The sequence below is a fragment of the Eleutherodactylus coqui genome, chromosome 6 (assembly GCF_035609145.1).
Source record: "Eleutherodactylus coqui strain aEleCoq1 chromosome 6, aEleCoq1.hap1, whole genome shotgun sequence".
Taxonomy (NCBI): Eukaryota; Metazoa; Chordata; class Amphibia; order Anura; family Eleutherodactylidae; genus Eleutherodactylus; species Eleutherodactylus coqui.
This window is the reverse complement of record NC_089842.1, coordinates 235,329,581-235,357,389: the sequence shown is the minus strand read 5'-3', so window position 1 is coordinate 235,357,389 and position 27,809 is coordinate 235,329,581. Positions and strand designations below refer to the sequence as shown.

General features: G+C 56.6%; 2 protein-coding genes across 2 annotated transcripts in view; one reads left to right on the top strand and one right to left on the bottom strand.

The window, feature by feature from the left end:
- LOC136633421 (death-associated protein kinase 2-like) overlaps positions 1–27,809 on the bottom strand; it is a 704,757-nt gene that overhangs the window by 550,958 nt on the left and 125,990 nt on the right. The window lies entirely within an intron of this gene.
- Positions 1,670–2,827, top strand: LOC136571899 (uncharacterized protein DDB_G0284671-like). Its single transcript, XM_066572516.1, has one exon. The coding sequence runs from the start codon at positions 1,670–1,672 to the stop codon at positions 2,825–2,827; it is 1,158 nt and encodes a 385-aa protein (XP_066428613.1).

Genomic DNA, 27,809 nt, shown 5'->3' with positions numbered 1-27,809 from the left:
GCCAAAGGATGGTTTGGGCCGTTCCTCCAGGAATGGGAGACTGGAGGGCGTGTGAAGGATTTCCGCACGCCACACGGACAGCTCCCGGCTTACGTTGCTCCGGTTCTGAAAGTGATACGTCGGTGGGGTTCGGGGGTGGGGGAGATCAGATCCCTGGCGAGGCGGTGTCTCGACAGGCATGTCTTGATCGCCCACTTCCAAAAACCGCTGTCCCTCAAGGACTGCCCAGGTAAGGACCTGGAGGGGGGGCTGCTGCTTTTGAACTCAACACGGGTCCCCCAGAAGTTTTGGGATCTGGCCTGGCGCTCCTTCCATGGGAAGTTGTATGTAAGGGACAACCTGAAGTACAGAAACGCGGATGACAGATTTTGTCCCCGCGAGCAATGTGCCTCCCTAGTGGAGACCATGGAGCATTTTCTGTTTCAGTGCCCCTACAATACAGAGGTCTACAAACAGGTGGGGGCTTCCATCGGCTGGCCTCGGCTAGCTGCCCTCTCCTACCCTGAGTGGGCGTATGGGGCGTTTAGATACCTGGAGGGCAAGGACCGCTGCACGTTATACCTAGTTAGCCTAGTGGTTAGGTACTACACGTGGCACGCACGATGTTTAGTTTCGACGCGGCAGAAAGTCCTCCCTGTTGACACAGTATGTAGGGACATCCTTGGTGACCTGACAAAGTTGCGCTCCAGGGAGTCGGGGGACCGGGGCACGCCGGATGGAAGGTGGAGGGGTTTCCACTTTCCGGTGCCTTAGGTTCCCTGCTCTCTCCTCCCCGGTGGAGGGCTGTTACCCCCTTTTCCTGCACATAACAGAATTTTGTTTTTCCAAAGCAGGTATATGTGCATAGGGTTTTCGGACATCTGCCCTGGTGCCTTAAAGGGGGTAATGTATGGTTCCTTTTTCATGTATGTCCTTTTCGGTAAAGTTATGTTTATGTAATATCATGGTCTTCTTGGGTTTTGGAAAAAAAAAAAAAAAATTTTTGGGAGGGGGGGTTCCCTTGGTCTGTTATGTTTCCTTTTTAGGTGTGGAAAAAAAAAATAAAAAAAAATAATTATATAATTTTGTATTTTAATTTTGGTGTGGGGATATGTATACATGTATGTGGGCTTATTTTGTGGGGGTGAGGGGCGGACCCGGCACAGGGGTAGCTGCCGCAGGGCATTTCCTCCCTCCCTAAGGAGTTATGTGCGTTGTAGGTTGAGTGGTGTGACTGGTTTTTCTTTTTTTCTTCCCTCCACACGCACCTCGGCACGGGAGCATGGCAAGGGAGGTCAAGAGACCCGGACGCACCAAAACGGGATGACATGGAAAAAGACTCGTGAAGTGGATAAAGCGAACTTTTCATACGGTTATGCCTAGACTTTTTTGTTAGTCAGATGAGATATGACAAGTTTTTGTGTTATGTTTTGCAATTTTACAATAAAAGAGTTCCAGCTGCTGGTTCCAGGAGGCGTGGTTCAGCCAGAACTCGTGCAGACTCCAGAGAGGAAGGAGGTCTATTCTGCTTCTCCTGTCAGGCCCGGAAGGAGAAGTCTGAGCCTAAGGAGTGGAGCTCCAACCTGGAGCAGCCACCATCTCCTGGGGGGGACCAGCCAGGGATGGTGGGGAGCTACTGGTCCCAGAGGTATCGGCGAGTCCGGACGGCAGAGCAACAAGCCAGCCAGGCATGACAGAGCATGCAGCAGGGAGTGGAGGGGCAGCATGGAGAAACAGCCCCAGCCAACTCTCCGGCTCCGAGAGCGGCTCGGGTAGCGAGGACAACAACGAAGTAAAGGTTGGTCCCCCACCATCACCGCAGGGCGCCACCACTAAGAAGGGCAGCCCTGGAAAGCAGGAGAAAGAAGCCAGAAAGATGCAAGAAGCAAGCCAGAAAGGGGCCCCCATAATACAGCCTGGGGTGCTCTTACCTGCATCCATGGGCAAGTCCGGGAAGGAGGGGGTCCCCACCGGTGCAATACGAGAGTCCCCGAGGCTCAAGTCAGGCGGAGAAGACGGAGAAGCCCAGGAGAGGCTCCAGAGAGGGTGTCACGGAATGCTCCGTTGTGCTCTACAGGGCAGGCCCGGCGGTAAAAGAGACCTCGGGCGGAGCAACGGCCTCTCAGCCAATAGGAAGGCCCAAGACAGAAGTCCAAGGGGGCGTGGCCTCACGGGAGGCCAAAGCAGCGTCACCAATGACCTCACCGGCGTCGCCGGAAGGGGGCGTGGCCTCGCGGGAGGCCAAAGCAGCATCATCACTAGCGGCGCCGGAAGGGGGCGTGGCCTCGTGGGAGGTCAAAGCAACAACGTCACCAATGACATCACCGGCGGTGCCGGAAGGGGGCGTGGCCTCGCAGGAGGCCAAAATAACTTTACCAGAGATATCATCAGCAGCGCCAGGAGGAGACTTGGCCCAGCAGCAAGGAGCAAAGATGACACCCGCTGCAGCTGGAGGAAGCGTAGCCCCGTGGGTGGGCGTGGTACCAGGGGGCGTGGCCTCGCAGGTCGGCGTGACGGCGGCGTCACGGGGGGGGGCGTGGCCCCACGGAAGGAAGTGGCAGCGGCACCACTGGGGGGCACAGCCCCACAGGCAAGGGTGACGGCGGCGTCACAGGGGGGCGCGGCCCAGCAGGTGAGCACGGCAGCGGTGCCACGGGAGACCATGGTCCCGGAAGTAGGCGTGGCGGCGGCGCCGCGGGAGGGCGTGGTCTCGCCAGGTGAAATTAAAGACAGCAGCATGGCAGCCAAAAAAAAGCAGGAAAGGCCACGGGGCCACAAACGGAGGCTGCTCAAAGGAAGGACGGGGCGGCGGCGCCCCGTAAGGCAGGTCCCACGTCAACACCAGTAGGTGGGGCAGCGGTGCCCCAAGGCAAAATAGGCGGAGTGGCAGCGGCGCCACCCCGCAGCGAGGTAGGCGCGGCAGCGGTGCCGCAAGAGGAGGAGGAGGAGTCAGACACGAGTTTGGCTCCCGGGCAGCGAAGCCCGGAAGGAGAGGTGATGGAGTCGGCATCTGACATGGAGGTGGGCGGAGGATCCGGAGGATATCTGATGTCCTGTATTCAGGCGATCGAAGACCCAATAAAAGACGTCACGAAACTTGTTTTCGGAGACGACCTTCCAGAGGAGGACTTCAAGGTAAAAGGAAAGAAAAGCGGCGGTAGGAAGTTCCAAGAAGTACTGATCTTCTGTCCTCGGGCCGGCGGTGTGGCGGCCGGTCAGCCTGCCCCCGTGCCGCCCACCCAGGGGAACGCGGTGGAGGGGGAGGTGGGGGAAGCTACGATGAATGTGGGGATGAATGTGCAGGTGAATGCCGGTGGGGAGGGGGTGGAGGTATGCATGGAATCAGGAACTAAGAGGAGGGTAATCAGAGGGCAAGTACAGAGGAAATTGAAACTGGAATGAGAGGGGCTGGTGTGAGTGGGGCCGGTGTGAGTGCGTGGGGGGGGTGGGGGTGGGGGGCTCCCCCAGTGGCCCCCGGCGGCCCCCGGCGGCCCCCGGCACCCGCAGCTACGCTAGGGTGGTCTCTGGAGGATCGGCGGGTCCTTTGTCTGGGGGCGCTAGTTCGGACCCAAGCCGCATACTCCTCGACGGACTACAGCGGGGTGCCCCCTTCGTCACAGTAGGGGGGGTGCGGGTCGATACGAACCCGTGGGTGCAACGTTTCGGGTTGTCTGCTTTCCGAGAGGATGCGGGAGGCTGGTCACTCCCTACAAGCGGGCAGAATGGTGGAAGGAGGAATGTGGCCCGTCTCATATGGATCGGCAATGAGGGGTGTCCATCGAGGGGGACAGTAGTCGAGCTGCTCCTTGGGATGAGCTTCAAGGTAGAGGACATCTTCGCCTTGATACATCCTCATAATACCAAAGAGTTCGACATCAGCTTTGTAAAGCCAGAGGGGCTGGAGCTCTTCTGGTCCAATTACATGCTGGTGAAGGACCAGCCCGTCTGGCGGGACTTTAGGGTGGAGGCAGTGTCCCGCCAGGACACCACGAAGAAGGTGACCATTCTGACCCGTAATGAGTCCCTTTCTTGCGACGTAATCCATACGTGGCTGGCCAGGTTCGGTACAGTTCTGGGGTACGGCAGTAAGATAAGGGATGAACATGGCATTTGGTCAGGCGCCTGGTCGTTCATGGTCAAGTTGAACAGATCTGGACCATCGGTTTCTCACATACCCTCCTCAGCATACCTGGGGAGGGACAGGATCCTAGCCTTCTACCAGGGGCAGCCGAAAGTCTGCCACCGATGCGGCGACCCCACCCACTTCAGCGCGGCCTGTGACACCTTGGTCTGCGCTCACTGTGGGGGGGTGGGCCACCCTGCCGCATCGTGTCGGACGATTAGGTGCCACCTGTGTGGTGTGACTGGTCACCCGTTCAGCCGCTGCCCTCTGGCTCGGGCTGACGCCGCCCCGCCCACGGTGGGGACCCCGGTTTTTGGGTTCTCTGCGGGGGAGGGGACGAGCGGAGGCGCGGGCCAAGGGGGTTCAGTGAGCGAAAACAGACCCCGCCCGGTTAGTCGCGATAAGCGCAGGGTAGCCCGTGCGGGTGCGAGGGCTCCGCCTCCACCAGGGAAGGTGTCCCTGAGCCTCGCGCCTAAAGGGAGTCTCGTTTCCGAGACTCCTGCGAGACCTCTGCAGGAGAGTGAGTTGAACGAGGAGGTTAGGAGAATAGAGGCGGAGGAGGCGGCTTCCGGTCCTGCAAGTTCCCATCCAAGTGATGACAGTGTGGATGAGGGTGGCCAGGACTGGACACAGAACAAGAGAAAGAGGCGCTGGAGGAGGGTAGGACCTTCCTCCTCAACTAAACCAAAAAAAATCCAAACCCCAACGGAAAACCAAATGCCAAAGGAAAGCGTGGCTGGCTCCCCCCTGGAGGAGTCAAACCACTTCCGGGCCCTGGAGAATGTCGACGAGGCAGGCTCACTCCTGCCCGCCCCAGTGGACGGGGGGGGGGGGGGGGGGGTAAATCCTGCCCCGCCGGCGCCAAAAACAACTGGCGGACAGGGCCCGGGAAGAGCGGTATGCGGCCCCCCCCCCCCGTCGGCAGAGTCGGTCCCTGCCGAGGGAGGGGGGGATAGGGAACCCCCAGACAAAGGTGACCCGTCCTCGGAGGGGGGAGGGCCAGGGTCTGGGATGGATGTGTCAGTGTGTCTCAAACGGGGGGCGGAGGGAGGTGGGGACACTGTGTTGGTGGAGGGAGGTGGGAAGAGGAAGGCCGTCTAACTTTAATCACTCCTTATGGCGGCACTCTCCCCGTTGACACTGGCAAGTATTAATGTTGCCAGCATAATGTCTGATACGGCAAGATTCATGGCCTTTGATTTTCTCGGCCGCGTTGAAGCTGACATTTTATTTTTGCAAGAGACCAGGTTAACTGACCTCGGTTTATTACACAAAGCAAGAAGAGAGTGGAGGCACGGACCATCCCTACTGGTCTCTTGCGGCCGAGCCGTATAGCGGGGTGGCAGTCCTTTTTAAGACTGCAAATGTCACATGCCGACGAGTGATCGAAGTAGAAATGGGTAGGTGTCTGGTGTTAGACGTCCTTGTGGAGGGGCAGGAGCTCTGGCTCATCAATACCTACGGTCCCCAAACCAAGTTTGAGAGGAAGGACCTCTTCACAAGGATTAAACCCTATCTTTTTTCAGGTCGACTGGTGATCTTTGGCGGGGACTTCAACAACGTCACGAGGCCCTCAGATAGGGGAGGCGCCAGAGACAGGTTGGCCTATGACAGCGTCGCGTTGAATAGCATAGTGAGTGAGGCCCGCCTAGAGGATGTCCACGTTCGAGGCACCTCAGGCGGCACGGTGTTCACATATCATAGAGGTAGCTGCAGGTCTAGAATAGATAGGTTTTATGTTAAGGAGGAGGCCATCTCGACGCCCCTCGTGGTGACCGAGGTGGAATTCTCCGATCACTGTTTGATTTCTTTTTCTCTGAATGTTTCAGAAACTCCTCAGGCGGGAAGGGGGTTATGGAAGCTGAATCCGGCCCTCATGGAAGAAGAAGCGGTGAGACAGTACTTCGAGGATTTCCTTCAGAGCCAGATTCCACTCATGGGCCTCTGCAATAGTAAGTCAGAGTGGTGGGAGGTCTTCAAAAAGAGGGCAGCGAAATTCTTCGGTGAGCTATCCAGCCTCAAGGCCCTGACTTTGTACCGAGTGTACCAGGGCCTGAGGAGGAGGCTAGAGAAACTCGTCTCCACTGGGGGTGACCGTACGGAAGTCACCAGAGTGAAATCTCTGCTCAGGAGGTGCCAGTACGATAGGAACACATCTTTAGTTCTGGAGAGGGATTACGGGAAGTTCCGCTCGCCCGACCCCTACAGGAACTGCAAGATGTCAGTGAGAAGTAAGCTGGTGACGGGACTGATGGATGGTACTGGATCTCTGAAGAGGTCCAGTTCAGAGATTCTGGAGATCGTCAGGTCCTTCTACTCGGAGCTCCTAGCAGAGAGGGATCTGGACAAAGATGGAGTCTCTAGTTTCCTGACCCAAACCATCTCGGAGGAGGGGGGTGGTCTCCGGGTTGCACGTTTTGACAGAACCGATCACGGCAGAGGAAGTGAGACTGGCCTTTGATGGGCTTCGGCCCAAGAAAACGCCAGGTCCGGATGGCTTAACGTCCGAGTTTTACAAGACTTTTAAGGAGCAATTGGCTCCCCTATTGGCTGAGATTTTTAACGACTGCCTATCCTCGGGCAGGTTGCCGGAGTCAATGAGGAAGTCAGCCTTGATTGTCCTGTCAAAGGGTAAAGATTCGTCCCGTATTGAGAATTGGAGGCCCATAGCTCTTCTCAACACAGACCGGAAGGTTCTGGCTAAGATACTTTTCAGCCGGCTCATGCGTTTTGCACCGAACCTCCTTTCGGCAGACCAGCATTGCTCTGTCCCTGGCCGAAGCACGTTAGGTGCTGTCTGCTGTGTCCGGAAGGCCGTGGAGCAGAGTAGGGCTGGGAACTGGAGAGGGTTCTTGCTGTCCCTGGACCAGAGAAAGGCTTTTGACAGGGTTAACCACGAGTATCTCTGGTTGGTCCTTCTGCGCTATGGTCTACCGTTGGGGTCTGTGGAATGGTTAAAGATCTTGTACAGAGGGGCCGAGAGTTTCCCGCTCGTGAACGGTTGGGTTGGGCGCCCCTTTTCGGTGGGGTCTGGTGTCCGCCAGGGCTGTCCCCTGAGCCCCCTACTATACGCGTTCGCGATCGACCCCTTTTTAAGGCGGTTAGGGAGCGGACCGGTGGTGGGGGTCAGGGCGGGCCTGGTAGGGCCGGGTCCGGCCTTGAGGGTGGTGGCCTACGCTGATGATGTCACGATTTTCGTCTCCTCCCAGGGGGAGGCGGAGGCCGTGGTGTCGGAGGTGGTCAGGTATTCGGAGGCTTCCGGATCCCAAGTCAACTGGGAAAAGTGTGAGAGTCTCTGGCTGGGGGAGGGAGCGCCTGATTTTAGGCTCCCGGACACCCTCCCAGCTCCCCAAGAGAACGCCAAAATTCTGGGCATCCGATTTGACCTGGGTGATTACCCCACCAAAAATTGGGAAAGTAGACTGAAGGATGTCAGCCAGAAGGTCGACCAGTGGAAGGGATGGTCTTTGTCCCTGAGAGAAAGGGTGAGCCTTGTCAAAACCTTCCTGCTCCCCTTGCTAATCTATTTGGGCAGCGTCTGCGTCTTGCCAGAGCCTTTCTGGACACGGGTCTACAGCCTGTTTTTCCAACTGTTATGGGGAAACAGGCTGAACCTAGTCAAACGGGAGATCACATATCGACCAAGGAGACTTGGGGGTTTGGCTATGGTAAACCCTGTGGTGTTTCTCGTAAACACATTTCTTAAGACCAACGTAGCCAACTTCTGGAATACGGGAAGGGCTCCTTGGTGGGTAGTCTCCGCCAAAGGATGGTTTGGGCCGTTCTTCCAGGAATGGGAGACTGGAGGGCGTGTGAAGGATTTCCGCACGCCACACGGACACCTCCCGGCTTACGTTGCTCCGGTTCTGAAAGTGATGTGTCGGTGGGGTTTAGGGATGGGGGAGATCAGATCCCTGGCGAGGCGGTGTCTCGACAGGCGTGTCTTGATCGCCCACTTCCAAAAACCACTGGCCCTCAAGGACTGCCCAGGTAAGGACCTGGGGGGGGGGGGGGGGCTGCTGCTTTTGAACTCAACACGGGTCCCCCAGAAGTTTTGGGATCTGGCCTGGCGCTCCTTCCATGGGAAGTTGTATGTAAGGGACAACCTGAAGTACAGAAACGCGGATGACAGATTCTGCCCCCGTGAGCAATGTGCCTCCTAGTGGAGACCATGGAGCATTTTCTGCTTCAGTGCCCCTACAATACAGAGGTTTACAAACAGGTAGGGGCTTCCATCAGCTGGCCTCGGCTAGCTGCCCTCTCCTACCCTGAGTGGGCGTACGGGGCGTTCAGACATCTGGAGGGCAGGGACCGCTGCACGTTATACCTAGTTAGCCTAGTGGTTAGGTACTACACGTGGCACGCATGATGTTTAGTGTCGACGCGGCAGAAAGTCCTCCCTGTGGACACAGTATGTAGGGACATCCTTGGTGACCTGGCAAAGTTGCGCTCCAGGGAGTCGGGGGATCGAGGCACGCCGGATGGAAGGTGGAGGGGTTTCCACTTTCCGGTGCCTTAGGTTCCCGGCTCTCTTCTCCCCGGTGGAGGGCTGTTACCCCCTTTTTTTCCTGCACATAATAGAATTTTGTTTTTCTAAGCAGGTATGTGTGCATAGGGTTTTCAGACATCTGCCCTGGAGCCGCAAAGGGGGTAATGTATGTCTTTCATGCGTATGTCCTTTTCTGTAAAGTAAAAAATGTGTGCGTTCATGGAATACTAGGGTCTGTTCGGAGTTTTTTTTTGGTTCTACTATTTTGTTGGTTTTTCCTCTCTGTTTAATATTAAACGGACTAATATTAGTGTGATATAAAAAAAAAAATAAAAAAAAAAATTTTCTTTTTTTTCCTTTGCATATAATAATTTTCTATTACAGTACATATTATTTTGTTTTGTATATATATGGGTACATGCAACAGGGGTGAGGGGCGGACCCGTCATAGGGGTAGCTGCCGCAGGGCATTTCCTCCCTCCCAAAAAAAAAAATGGGGTTACGCTTGTTGGGCTGAATGGTGATACAATTCTTTTCTTCCCTTTCCTCCACACGCGTCTCGGCACGGGGGCAAGGCAAAGGAAGATGGTGGACATGGCCAGAAAAACATCGGAGTCGGACACCGGAACCGGACGCCAGAGCCAGACACCATGAGAGGCCTCAAGGAGAAGGATGTTGAAGGACGCTTCATGCAGTTTGCATAGCCCTCTGTTGAGTTTTTTGTCAGGAAAAATGTAAGACAAGTTTTTGCTTTGTAACGTTTTCATATTTTCATAATAAAAGAAATCCAGCTGCTGGTTCCAGGAGGCGTGGTTCAGCCAGAACTCGTGCAGACTCCAGAGAGGAAGGAGGTCTATTCTGCTTCTCCTGTCAGGCCCGGAAGGAGAAGTCTGAGCCTAAGGAGTGGAGCTCCAACCTGGAGCAGCCACCATCTCCTGGGGGGGGGGGGGGGACCAGCCAGGGATGGTGGGGAGCTACTGGTCCCAGAGGTATCGGCGAGTCCGGACGGCAGAGCAACAAGCCAGCCAGGCATGACAGAGCATGCAGCAGGGAGCGGAGGGGCAGCATGGAGAAACAGCCCCAGCCAACTCTCCGGCTCCGAGAGCGGCTCGGGTAGCGAGGACAACAACGAAGTAAAGGTTGGTCCCCCACCATCACCGCAGGGCGCCACCGCTAAGACGGGCGCCCCTGGAATGCAGGGGAAGACGCAAGAAGCGAGCCAGAAAGGGGCCCCAATAATACAGCCTGGGTTGCTCTTACCTCCATCCATGAGCAGGCCCGGGGAGGAGGGGGTCCCCGCTGATGCGACACAGGAGAGTCCACGATCCCCAAGTCAGACGGAGAAGCCAAGGAGAGGATCCAGGGAGGGGGTTACGAAATTCTCCGTGGTCCTCTACAGGGTGAGCCCAGCAGAAAAAGAGACTTTGGGCGGAGCAACAACCCCTCAGCTAGTAGGAAAGCCCAAGATAGTTCAAGTGGGCGTGGCCTCACAGGAGGCCAAAGCAGCGTCACCAGTGACATCACTAGCGGCGCCAGGAGGGGGCGTGGCCTCGCGGGAGGTCAAAGCAGCATCACCAGAGACATCATCAGCGGCGCCAGGAGGGGGCGTGGCCCAGCGGCAAGGTGCAAAGACGACACCACCAACAGCAGCATCAGGAGGAGGCGTAGCCCCACGGGTGGGCGTGGTACCAGGGGGCGTGGCCCCGCAGGTCGGCGTGACGACGGCATCACGGGGGGCGTGGCCCCACAGAAGGGCGTGGCGGCGGTGCCATTGGGGGGCACAGCTCCACAGGCAAGGGTGACGGCGGCGTCACAAGGGGGTGTGGCCCAGCGGGTGAGCGCGGCAGCGGTGTCACGGGAAACCACGGCCCCGGAGGTAGGCGTGGCGGTGGCGCCGCGGGGGGGCGTGGTCTCGCCAAGCGAGATCAAAGGCAGTACCATGGCAGCCCCTAAAAACGTAGGAAAGGCCACGGGGCCACAATTGGAGGCGGCTCAGAGGAAAGACGGGGCGGCGGCGCCCCGTAAGGCAGGTCCCGCGTCAGTGCCAGAAGGAGGGGCCATGGTGGCCCAAGTGGGTGGGGCAGCGGTGCCCCAAGGCAAAAAGGGCGGAGTGGCGGCGGCGCCACCACACAGCGAGGAAGGCGCGGCAGCGGTGCCGCAGGAGGAGGAGGAGTCAGATACAAGCTTGACCCCCGGGAAGCGAAGCCCGGAAAGAGAAGGCATGGAGTCGGCGTCCGACATGGAGGTGGGCGGAGGAACCGGAGGCTACCTAATGTCCTGTATCCAGGCAATAGAGGATCCAATTAAGGACACCACAAAGCTAGTATTCGGAGATGACCTTCCGGAGGAGGATTACAAGATCAAAAAAGAGAAAAGCGGCGGTAAGAAATACCAAGAAGTGTTGATCTTTTGTCCTCGGGCCAGCGGTGTGGCCGCGGCCAGCAGCCTGCTCCCGTGCTGCCTACCCAAGGGAACGCTGTGGAGGAAGAGGTGGGGGAAGCTGCGATGGATGTGGGGACGAATGTGGAGGTGAATGCCGGTGGGGAGGGGGTGGAGGTATGCATGGAGTCGGGTCCTAAGAGGAGGGTGGAGGGTAAGTGGAGGGCAAGTGCAGGGAAAATTAAAACTGGTGTGAGTGCGGGAGGGGAGGCAGCGCCTGTGGCGGGTCCGCCAGCTCCCCCGGTGGCCCCCAGCACCCGCAGCTACGCTGGAGTGGTCTCCGGGGGAGCGGTGGGTCCTTTGTCTGTGGGCGCTAGTTCGGACCCAAGCCGCATACTTCTCGACGGACTACAGCGGGGTGCCCCCTTCGTCACAGTAGGGGGGGTGCGGGTCGACACGAACCCGTGGGTGAGGTGTTTCGGGTTATCAGCTTTCCGAGAGGATGTGGGAGGCTGGTCACTCCGCCAGGACACCACTAAGAAAGTGACCATTCTTACTCGTAATGAGTCCCTTTCTTGCCATTTAATCCATACGTGGCTGGCCAGATTCGGAACAGTTCTAGGGTATGGAAGTAAGATCAGGGACGAGCACGGCATTTGGTCAGGCACATGGTCGTTCATGGTAAAGTTGAACAGATCTGGTCCCTCGGTTTCTCACATACCCTCCTTAGCATATCTGGGGAGGGACAGGATTCTAGCTTTCTACCAGGGGCAGCCGAAAGTCTGTCACCGGTGCGGCGACCCTACCCACTTCAGCGCGGCCTGTGACACCTTGGTCTGCGCTCGCTGTGGGGGGTGGGCCACCTTGCCGCATCGTGTTGGACAATTAGGTGTCACCTGTGTGGTGAGACTGGTCACCCGTTCAATCGCTGCCCTCTGGCTCGGGCTGACGCCGCCCCGCCCACGGTGGGGACCCCGGTTTTTGGGATATCTGCAGGGGAGGGGAGGAGCGGAGGCACGGGCCAAGGGGGTTCAGTGAGTGAAAACAGACCCCGCCCGGTCAGTCGCGACAAGCGCAGGGTAGCCCGTGCAGGTGCGAGGGCTCCGCCTCCACCAGGGAAGGTGTCCCTGAGCCTCGCGCCCAAAGGGCGTCTTGTTTCCGAGACTCCTGCGAGACCTCTGCAGGAGAGTGAGTTGAACGAGGAGGTTAGGAGAATAGAGGCGGAGGAGGCGGCTTCCAGTCCTGCAAGTTCCCATCCAAGTGAGGACAGTGTGGATGAGGGTGGCCAGGACTGGGTACAGAACAAGAGAAAGAGGCGCCGGAGGAAGGTCGGGCCTTCCTCCTCGGTTAAACCCAAAAAATCCAAACCCCAACGAAAAACCAAATGCCAAAGGAAAGCGTGGCTGGCTCCCCCCTGGAGGAGTCAAACCGCTTCCAGGCCCTTGAGAATGTCAGCGAGACAGGCTCACTCCTGCCCGCTCCAGTGGACGGGGAGGGGGTAAATCCTGTCCCGCCGGCGCCAAAAACAACTGGCGGACAGGGCCCGGGAAGAGCAGTATGCGCCCCCCCCGTCGGCGGAGTCGGTCCCTGCCGAGAGAGGGGGGGATAGGGAACCCCCAGACAAAGGTGACCCATCCTTAGAGGGTGGAGGGCCGGGGGCAGGGATGGATATGTCGGTGTGCCTCAATCGGGGGGCGGAGGGAGGTGGGGACACTGTGTTGGTGGAGGGAGGTGGGAAGAGGAAGGCCGTCTAACTTTAATCTTTCCTTATGGCGGCACTCTCCCCGTTGACGCTGGCAAGTATTAATGTTGCCAGCATAATGGCCTTTGATTTTCTCGGCCGCGTTGAAGCCGACATTTTATTTTTGCAAGAGACCAGGTTAACTGACCTCGGTTTATTACACAAAGCAAGAAGAGAGTGGAGGCACGGACCATCCTACTGGTCTCTTGCGGCCGAGCCGTATAGCGGGGTGGCAGTCCTTTTTAAGACTGCAAATGCCACATGCCGACGAGTGATTAAAGTAGAAATGGGTAGATGTCTGGTGTTAGACGTCCTTGTGGAGGGGCAAGAGCTTTGGCTCATTAATCTCTACGGTCCTCAAACTAAGTTCGAGAGGAAAGACCTCTTCACAAGGATTAAACCCTATCTTTTTTCAGGTCGACTGGTGGTCTTTGGCGGGGACTTCAACAACGTCACGAGGCCCTCAGATAGGGGAGGCGCCAGAGACAGGTTGGCCTATGACAGCGTCGCGTTGAATAGCATAGCGAGTGAGGCCCGCCTAGAGGATGTCCACGTTCGAGGCACCTCAGGCGGCACGGTGTTCACATATCATAGAGGTAGCTGCAGGTTTAGAATAGATAGGTTTTATGTTAAGGAGGAGGCCATCTCGACGCCTCTCGAGGTGACCGAGGTGGAATTCTCCGATCACTGTTTGATTTCTTTTTCTCTGAATGTTTCAGAAACTCCTCAGGCGGGAAGGGGGTTATGGAAGCTGAATCCGGCCCTCATGGAAGAAGAAGCGGTGAGACAGTACTTTGAGGATTTCCTTCAGAGCCAGATTCCACTCATGGGCCTCTGCAATAGTAAGTCAGAGTGGTGGGAGGTCTTCAAAAAGAGGGCTGCGAAATTCTTCCGTGAGCTATCCAGCCTCAGGTCCCTGACTTTGTACCGAGTGTACCAGGGCCTGAGGAGGAGGCTAGAGAAACTCGTCTCCACTGGGGGCGACAGTACGGAAGTCACCAGAGTGAAATCTCTGCTCAGGAGGTGCCAGTACGATAGGCACACATCTTTGGTTCTGGAGAAGGTTGACCAGTGGAAGGGATGGTCTTTGTCCCTAAGAGAAAGGGTGAGCCTTGTCAAAACCTTCCTGCTCCCCTTGTTAATTTATTTGGGCAGCGTCTGTGTCTTGCCAGAGCCTTTCTGGACACGGGTCTACAGCTTGTTTTTCCAACTGTTATGGGGAAACAGGCTGAACCTAGTCAAACGGGAGATCACATATCGACCAAGGAGACTTGGGGGTTTGGCTATGGTGAACCCTGTGGTGTTTCTGGTAAACACATTTCTTAAAACCAACGTGGCCAACTTCTGGAATACAGGAAGGGCTCCTTGGTGGGTAGTCTCCGCCAAAGGATGATTTGGGCCGTTCTTTCAGGAATGGGAGACTGGAGGGCGTGTGAAGGATTTCCGCACGCCACACGGACACCTCCCGGCTTACATTGCTCCGGTTCTGAAATTGATACGTCGGTGGGGTTTGGGGGTGGGGGAGATCAGATCCCTGGCAAGGCGGTGTCTCGACAGGCACGTCTTGATCGCCCACTTCCAAAAACCACTGGCCCTCAAGGACTGCCCAGGTAAGGACCTGGAGGGGGGCGGGGGGGGCTGCTGCTTTTGAACTCAACACGGGTCCCCCAGAAGTTTTGGGATCTGGCCTGGCGCTCCTTCCATGGGAAGTTGTATGTAAGGGACAACCTGAAGTACAGAAACGCGGATGACAGATTCTGCCCCCGTGAGCAATGTGCCTCCCTAGTGGAGACCATGGAGCATTTTCTGCTTCAGTGCCCCTACAATACAGAGGTGTACAAACAGGTGGAGGCTTCCATCGGCTGGCCTCGGCTAGCTGCCCTCTCCTACCCTGAGTGGGCGTATGGGGCGTTTAGATACCTGGAGGGCAGGGACCGCTGCACGTTATACCTAGTTAGCCTAGTGGTTAGGTACTACACGTGGCACGCACGATGTTTAGTGTTGACGCTGCAGAAAGTCCTCCCTGTGGACACAGTATGTAGGGACATCCTTGGTGACCTGGCAAAATTGCGCTCCAGGGAGTCAGGGGATCGAGGCACGCCGGATGGAAGGTGGAGGGGTTTCCACTTTCCGGTGCCTTAGGTTCCTTGCTCTCTCCTCCCCGGTGGAGGGCTGTTACCCCCTTTTCCTGCACATAACAGAATTTTGTTTTTCCAAAGCAGGTATGGGTGCATTGGGTTTTCAGACATCTGCCCTGGAGCCACAAAGGGGGTAACGTATGTCTCTTCAAGTGTACGTCCTTTTCTGTAAAGTTATGTCTTATTTTTTTTTATATATGTGTGTTCATGAAATATTAAGGTTTGTTCGAGGTTCTTCAGGTTTAGAAAAATGGTTCTGCTGTTTTGTTGTTTCATCTCTTTTTCTGTTTGGTATAGGTGTGCTATATAAAAAAAAAAAATTTTTTTTGCACATATAATTTTTTTTTAGATATACATATAATTTACTGTTTTGCATATGCATATATGGGTTCATGCTGTGGGGGTGAGGGGCGGACCCGTCATAGGGGTAGCTTCCGCAGGGCATTTCCTCCCTCCCTTAGAAAGTTACGTTTTGGTGGGTTGAATGGTAATACAATTTTCTTTTTTTTTCCTTCTCCACACGCGTTTCGGCACGGGGGCAAGGCAAAGGAAGGTAGTGGACACGGCTAAAACACCACAGTCGGACACCAGAGTCGGACACCATGAGAGGCCATAAGGAAAAGGACACCAAAGACGCTTCATGCAGTTTGCATAGTCTTTTGTTGGGTTTTGTCGAGAAAAATGTAAGACCAGTTTTTGCCTTGTAACGTTTTTCATATTTTCATAATAAAAGAGTTCCAGCTGCTGGTTCCGGGAGGCGTGGTTTCAGCCAGAGCCTGAGCAGACTGCAGCAAGGGAGGAGGTCGGTTTCTGCTGCTCCTTACAGACCCAGAGGGAGAGACCAAGGTCTAGGGAGTGGAGCTCCAACCCGGAGCAGCCACCATCTCCTGGGGAGGACCAGCCAGGGATGGAGGAAAGCTACTGGTCCCAGAAGTTTTGCTGAGTCCAGGCAGCCCAGCGGCAAAAGAAGTAAGCCAGCCAGACATGGCGGAGCTCACCACAGGGAGCGGAGTAGCAGCCTGGAGAAACAGTCCCAACCAGCTCTCCGGGTCAGAAAGCGGTTCTGGGAGCGAGGACAACGTTGACGTTAAAAAGAAGGTTGGCCCCCCACCATCACCACAGGGCGCCACAGCCACAGACGTCCCTGGGATGCAGGGAAAAGCACAGCAAAAGGAGGTGAGCCAGATAGGGGCCCCGATAATGCAACCCCGATTGTTTGTCCCACCATCCGGGAGTGGGCTTGGGGAGGAGGGTAACCCCGCTGGCACTGTACAGGAAAAAGTGCAAGAGGCAGGTGAAACAACCTACCAGTCTACAACTTTCCAGTCTACAAACCTGACAGATGAGAAGCTCAGGAGAGGATCCAAGGAGGCAGTCACCAAGTGCTCTGTGGTCCTCTACAGGGTGGGGGCAGCTGATAAGGAAGCATCGGGCGTGGCAGCAACTCCACAATCAGTGGAAAAGCCCAAAACAACGGCATCGTCACAAGGGGGCGTGGCCCCGCGGGCGGGCGTGATGACATCACCAGCGATGTCAGGAGGGGGCGTGGTCCCGTGGGCAGGCGTGATGACATCACCAGCGACGTCAGGAGGGGGCGTGGCCCCGCAGGCGTGATGACGTCACCAGCGACGTCAGGAGGGGGCGTGGCCCCGCAGGCGGGCGTGAAGAGGTCACCAGCGGCATCAGGAGGAGGCGTGGCCCTGCGGGCGGGCGTGAAGACGCCACCGGCGGCGTTACAGGGGGGCGAGGCTCTGAAAAAGCAAGCAGACAGAGTGGCGGCATCCGGGGGCGTGGCCCCGCAGGTCAGCGTGGTGGCGGCGTCACGGGGGGGCGTGGCCCCGTGGAAGGACGTGGCAGCATTATCACCAGGGGGCACGGCCCCACAAGCAGGCGTTATGGCGGCGTCACGAGGGGGCGTGGCCCAGCGAGAGAGTGCGGCAGCGGTGTCGCAGGGGGTCAAGGCCCCAGAAGTAAGCGTGGCGGTGGCGCCACGGGCGGGCGTAGCCTCACCAAGCAAAGAGAAGGGCAGTAACAAGTCAGCCTCCAAAAACATAGGAAAGGCTACGGAGCCACAGAAGGAGGTGGTCTTGAAGAGAGACGGGGCGGCGGCGCCGCGTAAGGCATGCTGTGGTTCTAAGACTCCACAAGAGGAGGTGGCCAAGGCGGTCCAAGTTGGTGGGGCAGCGGTGCCCCAAGAGGAGGCGGGTGAGGTGGCGGCAGTGCCACCTTGCAGCAAGGAAGGTGCGGCAGCGGTGCCGCAAGAGGTAGTAGATTCAGATGCAAGCCTAACCCCCCGGCAGCGGAGCCCGGAAAGGGAGGGGTTGGACTCTGCTTCAGACATGGAAGTTGGTGGAGGTGCAGGCGGCTACCTGATGTCATGCATCCAAGCTATAGAGGCTCCAATAAAAGATGTCACCCGGTTGGTATTCGGAGACGACCTCCCAGAAGAGGATTACAAAATAAAGAAAAGTGGGGGTAAGAAAAAGCATCAAGAAGTGTTGGTCTTCTGCCGTCTGGTCAGTGGTGCAGCAGCAGCCGGACAGCCTGCTCCCGTGCTGTCTACCCAGGGGAACGCTGTGGAAGGGGCGGCAGGGGAGGCCGCAATGGACGTGGGGGTGAATGTGGAAGAGAATGCTGGTGGGAAGGGGGTGGTTTCGGAGGTATGTGTGGAGATGGGTACTAAGGGAGGGTCGGTGGGTGAAGGAAAGAAAACAGAGAGTGTGCGGAGGGCGAGTGCAGAGAAGATAAAGGCAGGTATGAGTGGGGCTGGTGTGAGTGCGGGAGGGGCGGTAGCGCCTGTGGCGGGTCCGTCGGCTCCCCCGATGACTCCCGGCACCCGCAGTTATGCTGGGGTGGTCTCTGGGGGAGCAGTGGGTCCTTTGTCTGGGGGCGCTAGTTTGGACCCAAGGTGCATACTCCTCGACGGACTACAGCGGAGTGACCCCTTCATCACAGTAGGGGGGGTGCGGGTCGACACGAACCCGTGGGTGAGGCAGTTCGGGTTATCGGCTTTCCGAGAGGATGTGGGAGGCTGGTCACTCCCTACAAGCGGGCAGAATGGTGGCAGGAGGAATGTGGCTCGTCTTGTACGGGTCGGCAGTGAGGCGTGTCCATCGAGGGGGACAGTTGTTGAGCTACTCCTTGGGATGAGTTTCAAGGTGGAGGACATCTTCGCCTTGATACATCCTCACACTACTAAAGAGTTCGACATCAGCTTTGCAAAACCAGAGGGGCTGGAGCTCTTCTGGTCAAATTACATGCTGTTGAAGGACCAGCCCGTCTGGACTTTAAGGTGGAGGCAGTGTCCCGCTAGGACACCACAAAGAAAGTGACCATTCTCACCCGTAATGAGTCCCTCTCTTGCCACGTAATCCATACGTGGCTGGCCAGATATGGTACAGTTTTAGGTTTCGGAACAAAGATTAGAGACGAGCACGGCATTTGGTCAGGCGCATGGTCGTTCATGGTAAAGTTGAACAGATCAGGTCCCTCGGTTTCTCATATACCCTCCTCAGCATACCTGGGGAGGGACAGGATTTTAGCCTTCTACCAGGGGCAGCCGAAAGTCTGTCACCGGTGCGGCAACCCTACTCACTTCAGCGCGGCCTGTAAGACCTTGGTCTGCGCTCGCTGTGGGGGGGGGTGGCCCATCCTGCCGCATCGTGTCGGATAATTAGGTGTCACCTGTGTGGTGAGACTGGTCACCCGTTCAGCCGCTGCCCTCAGGCTCGGGCTGAGGCCGCCCCGACCACGGTGGGGACCCCGGTTTTCGGGTTCTCTGCAGGGGAGGGGACAAGCGGAGGCACGGGCCAAGGGGGTTCAGTGAGTGAAAACAGACCCCGCCTGGTTAGTCGCAACAAGCGCAGGGTAGCCCGTGCGGGTGCGAGGGCTCCGCCTCCACCAGGGAAGGTGTCCCTGAGCCTCGCACCCAAAGGGCGTCTTGTTTCCGAGACTCCTGCGAGACCTCTGCGGGAGAGCGAACTAAACGAGGAGGTTAGAAGAATAGAGGCGGAGGAGGCGGTTTCCAGTCCTGCAAGTTCCCATCCAAGTGACGACAGTGTGGATGAGGGTGGTCAGGACTGGGTACAGAATAAGAGAAAGAGGCGCCGGAGGAAGGTCGGGCCTTCCTCCTCGGTAAAACCCAAAACCCAAAATCCAAATGCCAAAAGGAAAGCGTGGCTGGCTCCCCCCTGGAGGAGTCAAACCGCTTTCGGGACCTGGAGAATGTCAGCGAGACAGGCTCACTCCTGCCCGCCCCAGTGGAAGGGGCGGGGGTAAATCCTGTCCCGCTGGCGCCAAAAACAACTGGCGGACAGGGCCCGGGTAGAGCAGTATGTGCCCCCCCCCCCCCCCCCGTCGGCGGAGTCGGTCCCTGCCGAGGGAGGTGGGGATAGGGAACCCTCAGGCAAAGGTGACCCATCCTCAGAGGGTGGAGAGCTGGGGGTTGGGATGGACATGACTGTGTGCCCCAAGTGGGGGGCGGAGGGAGGTGGGGACACTGTTGGTGGAGGGAGGTGGGAAGAGGAAGGCCGTCTAACTTTAATCACTCCTTTATGGCGGCACTCTCCCCGTTGACGCTGGCAAGTATTAATGTTGCCAGCATAATGTCTGATACGGCAAGATTTATGGCCTATGATTTTCTCGGCCGCGTTGAAGCCGACCATCCTACTGGTCTCTTGCGGCCAAGCCGTATAGCGGGGTGGCAGTCCTTTTTAAGATTGCAAATGTCACATGCCGACGAGTGATTAAAGTAGAAATGGGTAGATGTCTGGTACTTGACGTCCTTGTGGAGGGGCAGGAGCTACGGCTCATTAACATCTATGGCCCTCAATCCAAGTTCGAGAGGAAGGATCTCTTCACAAGGATTAAGCCCTATCTTTTTTCAGGTCGACTGGTGGTCTTTGGCGGGGACTTCAATAACGTCACGAGGTCCTCAGATAGGGGAGGCGCCAGAGACAGGTTGGCCTATGACAGCGTCGCATTGAATAGAATAGTGAGTGAGGCCTGCCTGGAGGATGTCCACGTTCGAGGCACCTCAGGCGGCACGGTGTTCACATATCATCGAGGTAGCTGTAGGTCTAGAATAGATAGGTTTTATGTTAAGGAGGAGGCCATCTCGTCTCCTCTCGAGGTGGTCGAGGTGGAATTCTCCGATCATTGTTTGATTTCTTTTTCTCTGAATGTTTCAGAAACTCCTCAGGCGGGAAGGGGGTTATGAAAGCTGAATCCGGCCCTCATGGAAGAAGAAGCAGTGAGACAGTACTTCGAGGATTTCCTCCAGAGCCAGATTCCACTCATGGGCCTCTGCAGTAGTAAGTCAGAGTGGTGGGAGGTCTTCAAAAAGAGGTCTGCGAAATTCTTCCGTGAGCTATCCAGCCTCAGGTCCCTGACTTTGTACCGAGTGTACCAGGGCCTGAGGAGGAGGCTAGAGAAACTCGTCTCCACTGGGGGCGACCGTGCGGAAGTCACCAGAGTGAAATCTCTGCTCAGGAGGTGCCAGTATGACAGGCACACATCTTTGGTTCTGGAGAGGGATTTCGGGAAGTTCCGCTCGCCCGACCCCTACAGGAACTGTAAGATGTCAGTGAGAAGTAAGTTGGTGACGGGACTGATGGATCATACAGGATCCCTGAAGAGGTCCAGTTCAGAGATTCTGGAGATCGTCAGATCCTTCTACTCGGAGCTCCTGGCAGAGAGGGATCTGGACAAAGATGGAGTCTCTAGCTTCCTGACCCAAATCATCTCGGAGGAGGGGGTGGTCCCCGGGTTGCACGTTTTGACAGAACCTATCAGGGTAGAGGAAGTGAGACTGGCCTTTGATGGGCTTCGGCCCAAGAAAACGCCAGGTCCGGACGGCTTAACGTCCGAGTTTTACAAGACTTTTAAGGAGCAGTTGGCTCCCCTATTGACCGAGATTTTTAACGACTGCCTATCCTCGGGCAGTTTGCCGGAGTCAATAAGGAAGTCAGCCCTGATTGTCCTGTCAAAGGGTAAAGATTCGTCCCGTATTGAGAATTGGAGGCCCATAGCTCTTCTCAACACAGACCGGAAGGTTCTGGCCAAGATTCTTTTCAGCCGGCTTGTGCGTTTTGCACCGAACCTCCTTTCAGTGGACCAGCATTGCTCTGTCCCTGGCCGAAGCACGTTAGGTGCTGTCTGTTGTGTCCGGGAAGCCGTGGAGCAGAGTAGGGCTGGAAACTGGAAGGGGTTTCTGCTGTCCCTGGATCAGAGAAAGGCTTTTGACAGGGTTAACCACGAGTATCTCTGGTTGGTCCTTCTGCGCTATGGTCTACCGAAGGGGTTTGTGGAATGGTTAAAGATCTTGTACAGAGGGGCTGAGAGTTTCCCGCTCGTGAACGGTTGGGTTGGGCGCCCCTTTTTGGTAGGGTCTGGTGTCCGCCAGGGCTGTCCCTTGAGCCCCCTACTATACGTGTTCGCGATCGACCCCTTTTTAAGGCGGTTAGGGAGCGGACCGGTGGTGGGGGTCAGGGCGGGTCTGGTTGGGCCGGGTCCGGCCTTGAAGGTGGTGGCCTACGCCGATAATGTCACGATTTTCGTCTCCTCCCAGGGGGAGGCGGAGGCCGGGGTGTCGGAGGTGGTCAGGTATTCGGAGGCTTCCGGATCCCAAGTCAACTGGGAAAAGTGTGAGAGTCTCTGGCTGGGGGAGGGAGCACCTGATTTTAGGCTCCCGGACACCCTCCCAGCTCCCCAAGAGATCGCTAAAATTTTGGGCATCCGTTTCGACCTGGGTGATTACCCTACCAAAAGTTGGGAAGGTAGACTGAAGGATGTCAGCCAGAAGGTCGACCAGTGGAAGGGATGGTCTTTGTCCCTAAGAGAAAGGGTGAGCCTTGTCAAAACCTTCCTGCTCCCCTTGTTAATTTATTTGGGCAGCATCTGTGTCTTGCCAGAGCCTTTCTGGACACGGGTCTACAGCCTGTTTTTCCAACTGTTATGGGGAAACAGGCTGAACCTAGTCAAACGGGAGATCACATATCGACCAAGGAGACTTGGGGATTTGGCTATGGTGAACCCTGTGGTGTTTCTGGTAAACACATTTCTTAAAACCAACGTGGCCAACTTCTGGAATACAGGAAGGGCTCCTTGGTGGGTAGTCTCCGCCAAAGGATGGTTTGGGCCGTTCTTCAAGGAATGGGAGACTGGAGGGCGTGTGAAGGATTTCCGCACGCTACACGGACACCTCCCGGCTTACATTGCTCCGGTTCTGAAATTGATACGTCGGTGGGGTTTGGGGGTGGGGGAGATCAGATCCCTGGCGAGGCGGTGTCTTGACAGGCGCGTCTTGATCGCCCACTTCCAAAAACCACTGGCCCTCAAGGACTGCCCAGGTAAGGACCTAGAGGGGGTGGCTGCTGCTTTTGAATTCAACACGGGTCCCCCAGAAGTTTTGGGATCTGGCCTGGCGCTCCTTCCATGGGAAGTTGTATGTAAGGGACAACCTGAAGTACAGAAACGCGGATGACAGATTCTGTCCGCGCGAGCAATGTGCCTCCCTAGTGGAGACCATGGAGCATTTTCTGCTTCAGTGCCCCTACAATACAGAGGTTTAAAAACAGGTGGGGGCTTCCATCGGCTGGCCTCGGCTAGCTGCCCTCTCCTACCCTGAGTGGGCGTACGGGGCATTTAGATACCTGGAGGGCAAGGACCGCTGTACGTTATACCTAGTTAGCTTAGTGGTTAGGTATTACACGTGGCACGCAAGATGTTTAGTCTCGATGCGGCAGAAAGTCCTCCCTATAGACACAGTATGTAGGGACATCCTTGGTGACCTGGTGAAATTGCGCTCCAGGGAGTCGGGGGACCGGGGCACGCCAGATGGGAGGTGGAGGGGTTTCCACTTTCCGGTGCCTTAGGTTCCCTGCTCTCTCTTCCCCGGTGGAGGGCTGTTATCCCCCTTTCCTGCACATAACAGAATTTCGTTTTTTCAAAGCAGGTATGTGTGCATAGGGTTTTCGGACATCTGCCCTGGAGCCACAAAGGGGGTAACGTACGGTTTTTCATGTCTGTCTTTTTCTGTAAGGTTATGTCTTTTTCTGTAAGGTTGTGTTCATGAAATATTATGGTTTTCGGGGTATATGGTATAAAAAAATATATATATATTTCTGCACATATAATTTTCTGTACGTATAATTTGGTTTATGGATACATGTATATATGGGTTTCATTTTTTTGGGGGTGAGGGGCAGACCCGTCATAGGGGTAGCTGCCGCAGGACATTTCCTCCCTCCCTTAAAGGTTTTGTGTGTTGTGTTGAGTGATGTTACAAGTTTGTTTTCCTTTTTCTTTTCCCTCCACATGCGTTTCTGCACGGGGGCACGGCAAAGAAAGGTTGAGGACACAGCTGAAAGCACCAGAGCAAGACACCGCAGGAGGTCACAAGAAAAAGGACAAAAAGGACACTACTTCATGCAGTTTTGCTTAATTTTTGTTAGTATTGTCAGAAGAGATGTATGATCAGTTTTGCTTTGTAATGTTTCGTAATTTCATAATAAAAGAGTTCCAGCTGCTGGTTCCTGTAGGCATGGCCAGGCAGTGTTGGAGCAGAGGTCAGCCAGAGAGGAGGTCGGTGTTTCTCTCTCCCCAGTGCCAAAGGAAAACCAGAGACCAAGCAAGTGGAGCTCCAGCCCGGAGCGGCCACCATCTCCTGGGGGGGACCAGTCAGGGATGGTGGGGAGTTACTGGTCCCAGAAGCTCAAGGTATGTCAGGAGGCCAGACCGCACAGCCATGCCAGCCAGGCATGAAAGATCTACCTGCTGAGAGTGGTGGGGCGGCGTGGAGAGCAAGTCCGGGCCACTTTTCAGAGTCCGAAAGTGGGTCAGGAAGTGAGGACAATGGGGACGGGAAGGTCACCCCCCCCTCCAGCTCCCCAGGGCGCCGCGCCCGTAGGTACCCCTGGAAAGTGGGACAAGGTGCAAGCAAGGGAGGTGGTTCAGCCAGGGGCCCTGTTAAAGCAACCCCAGTCGCTGCCAGTACAAACCAGCGGGGGGCAGAAAAAGGAGGGTGACCCCACCAGTACACCTCCAAAGAAGGTTTCACAAAGCAACGTGCAAGGAATCATACAATCTACAGAGGAAACTCACCCGTCTTCGGTACCAGAAGAGGAGAAGCCCAGAAGAGGCGTTACAAATCCATGCTCTGTGATCCTCTACAGAGTACAAAAGACTGATAAAGAGGCGTTGGGTGTGGCAGCAGTTCCACAGTCAGCTGAAGAGGTCAGAGCAGCAACATCATCACAGGGGGGCGTGGCCCCGGAGTTAAAGGGTCTCGCGGTGACGTCACGAGGGGGCGTGGCCTCAGGAGCCGTCGCGGTGGCGTTGTGAGGGGGCGTGGCCCTGCAGACGGGTGTCGCGGTGACGTCACGAGGGGGCGTGGCCCCGCAGGCAGGTGCGGTGACATCACGAGGGGGCGTGGCCTCGCAGGCAAGGGCGGCAGCGGTGTCGCCGGGGGTCATGTCTCCTCAGAGCAAGAGCAGGTGCAACAGCAATCCGGCCCCCAAAGGTGAAGGAAGGGCTACGGAGCCCCAGAAGGGCCAGAGGAAAGATGAGGTGGCGGCACCCCGTAAGACCGACAGTGGTGCCGTGACACCACAAGGGAAGGCAGTTACTGTGGTTGAAGTGGGCGGGGCAGCGGTGCCCCAAGCAAAGTTAAGCGGAGTGGCAGCGGCGCCACCTCGCAGCAAGAAGGACCCAGCAGCGGTGCTGGGGGGTAATAAAAAGGGTGCAGCAGCAGCACCAGGTCGGGCAGGAGACATACCACAAGGTCAGGAGGCGGCCCTCCAGGCAGAAGGGGAGGTGCCGCAGGCGGATACAGATTCGGATGCAAGCATCGCCCCCCGGCAGCAGAGTCCAAGGGAGGGGCCTGAGGCGGATACAGATATGGAGGAGGGGGCAGGAGGCTACCTCATGTCTCTCATTCAGTCCATAGAGGCCCCAATAAAGGACACCAGCCGGCTGTTCTTCGGCAATGATGTTCCAGTGGAGGACTACAAAGTCAAGGAGAAGCGGGGTAAGAAGTCCCAAAAAAACGGAGCAGGAAATATTGGTTTTCGGGCCTCTAGCCCGTGGTGCAGTGGCAGCCGGTCAGCCAGCTCCCGTGCAGGCTACTCAGGGGAACGCTGTGGAGGGGGCGGTGGGGAAGGCTGCGATGAATGTGGAGGTGAATGCTGGTGGGAAGGGGGTGGTTTCAGAGGTATGTGTGGAGGGGGGTACTAAGGTGGGATCGGAGGGTAAAGGAAAGAGTATGCGGAGGGCGACTGCAGAAAAGGTTCAGGCAGGTATGAGTGGGGCTGGTGTGAGTGCGGGAGGGGCGGCAGCACCTGTGGCGGGTCCGTCAGCTCCCCCGGTGACTCCCGGCACCCGCAGTTACGCTGGGGTGGTCTCTGGGGGAGCGGTGGGTCCTTTGTCTGGGGGCGCTAGTTCGGACCCAAGCCGCATCCTCCTCGACGGACTACAGCGGGGTGACCCCTTCGTCACAGTAGGGGGGGTGCGGGTCGACACGAACCCGTGGGTGAAGCAGTTTGGGTTATCGACTTTCCGAGAGGACGTGGGAGGCTGGTCACTCCCTACAAATGGGCAGAATAGCGGCAGGAGGAATGTGGCTCATCTTGTATGGGTCAGCAGTGAGGCGTGTCCATCCAGGGGGACAGTTGTTGAGCTGCTCCTTGGGATGAGTTTCAAGGTGGAGGACATCTTCGCCTTGATACATCCTGACACCACTAGAGAGTTTGACATCAGTTTTGTAAAACCAGAGGGGCTGGAGCTCTTCTGGTCAAACTACATGCTGTTGAAAGACCAGCCCGTCTGGCGGGACTTTAAGGTGGAGGCAGTGTCCCGCCAGGACACCACCAAGAAAGTGACCATTCTCACTCGTAATGAGTCCCTTTCTTGCCACGTAATCCATATGTGGCTGGCCAGATATGGAACAGTATTAGGATAAGGAACTAAGATCAGGGATGAGCACGGCATTTGGTCAGGCGCATGGTCGTTCATGGTGAAGTTGAACAGATCAGGTCCCTCGGTTTCTCATATACCCTCCTCAGCATACCTGGGGAGGGACAGGATTTTAGCCTTCTACCAGGGGCATCCGAAAGTCTGTCACCGCTGCGGCGACCCCACTCACTTCAGCGCGGCCTGTAAGACCTTGGTCTGCGCTCGCTGTGGGGGGGGTAGGCCATCCTGCCGCATCGTGTTGGATAATTAGGTGTCACCTGTGTGGTGAGACTGGTCACCCGTTCAGCCGCTGCCCTCGGGCTGACGCTGCCCAGCCCACGGTGGTGACCCCAGTTTTCGGGTTCTCTGCAGGGGAGGGGACAAGCGGAGGCACAGGCCAAGGGGGTTCAGTGAGTAAAAACAGACCCCGCCCGGTTAGTCGCGACAAGCGCAGGGTAGCCAGTGCGGGTGCGAGGGCTCCGCCTCCACCAGGGAAGGTGTCCCTGAGCCTCGCGCCCAAAGGGCGTCTTGTTTCCGAGACTCCTGCAAGACCTCTGCAGGAGAGCGAGCTGAACGAGGAGGTTAGGAGAATAGAGGCGGAGGAGGTGGTTTCCAGTCCTGCAAGTTCCTATCCAAGCGACGACAGTGTGGATGAGGGTGGTCAGGACTGGGTACAGAATAAGAGAAAGAGGCGCCGGAGGAAGGCCGGGCCTTCCTCCTCGGTTAAACCCAAAATCCAAATGCCAAAGGAAAGCGTGGCTGGCTCCCCCCTGGAGGAGTCTAACCGCTTTCGGACCCTGGAGAATGTCAGCGAGACAGGCTCACTCCTGCCCGCCTCAGTGGACGGGGAGGGGGTGAATCCTGTCCCGCTGGCACCAAAAACAAGTGGCGGACAGGGCCCGGGAAGAGCAGAATGCGGCCCCCCCGTCGGCGGAGTCGGTCTCTGCCGAGGGATGTGGGGATAGGGAACCCCCAGACAAAGGTGACCCATCCTCAGAGGGTAGTGGGCAGGAGGGTGGGATGGATGTATCTGTGTGCCTCAAGATGGGGGTAGAGGGAGGCGGGGAAACTGTTTTGGTGGAGGGAGGTGGGATGAGGAAGGCCATCTAATTTAATCACTCTTTATGGCGGCACTCTCCCCGTTGACGCTGGCAAGTATTAATGTTGCCAGCATAATGTCTGATACGGCAAGATTTATGGCCTTTGATTTTCTCGGCCACATTGACGCCGACATTTTGTTTTTGCAAGAGACCAGGTTAACTGACCTTGGATTAATACACAAGACGAAGAGAGAGTGGAGGCACGGACCATCCTACTGGTCTCTTGCGGCCGAGCCGTATAGCGGGGTGGCAGTCCTTTTTAAGACTGCAAATGTCACATGCCGACGAGTGATTGAAGTAGAAATGGGTAGATGTCTGGTACTTGACGTCCTTGTGGAGGGGCAGAAGCTCCGGCTCATCAACATCTATGGCCTTCAATCCAAGTTCGAGAGGAAGGATCTCTTCACAAGGATTAAACCCTATCTTTTTTCAGGTCGACTGGTGGTCTTTGGCGGGGACTTCAATAACGTCACGAGGCCCTCAGATAGGGGAGGCGCCAGAGACAGGTTGGCCTATGACAGCGTCGCATTGAATAGCATAGTGAGTGAGGCCCGCCTGGAGGATGCCCACGTTCGAGGCACCTCGGGTGGCATGGTGTTCACATATCATCGAGGTAGCTGTAGGTCTAGAATAGATAGGTTTTATGTTAAGGAGGAGGCCATCTCGACGCCTCTCGAGGTGGTCGAGGTGGAATTCTCCGATCACTGTTTGATTTCCTTTTCTCTGAATGTTTCAGAAACTCCTCAGACGGGAAGGGGGTTGTGGAAGCTGAATCCGGCCCTCTTGGAAGAAGAAGCGGTGATTCAGTACTTCAAGGATTTCCTTCAGAGCCAGACTCCACTCATGGGCCTCTGCAGTAGTAAGTCAGAGTGGTGGGAGGTCTTCAAAAAGAGAGCGGCAAAATTCTTCA

Excerpts from the sequence above, each read along its gene's own strand:
- LOC136571899 (XM_066572516.1), top strand. The coding sequence starts at position 1,670 with ATGACAGAGCATGCAGCAGGGAGTGGAGGGGCAGCATGGAGAAACAGC.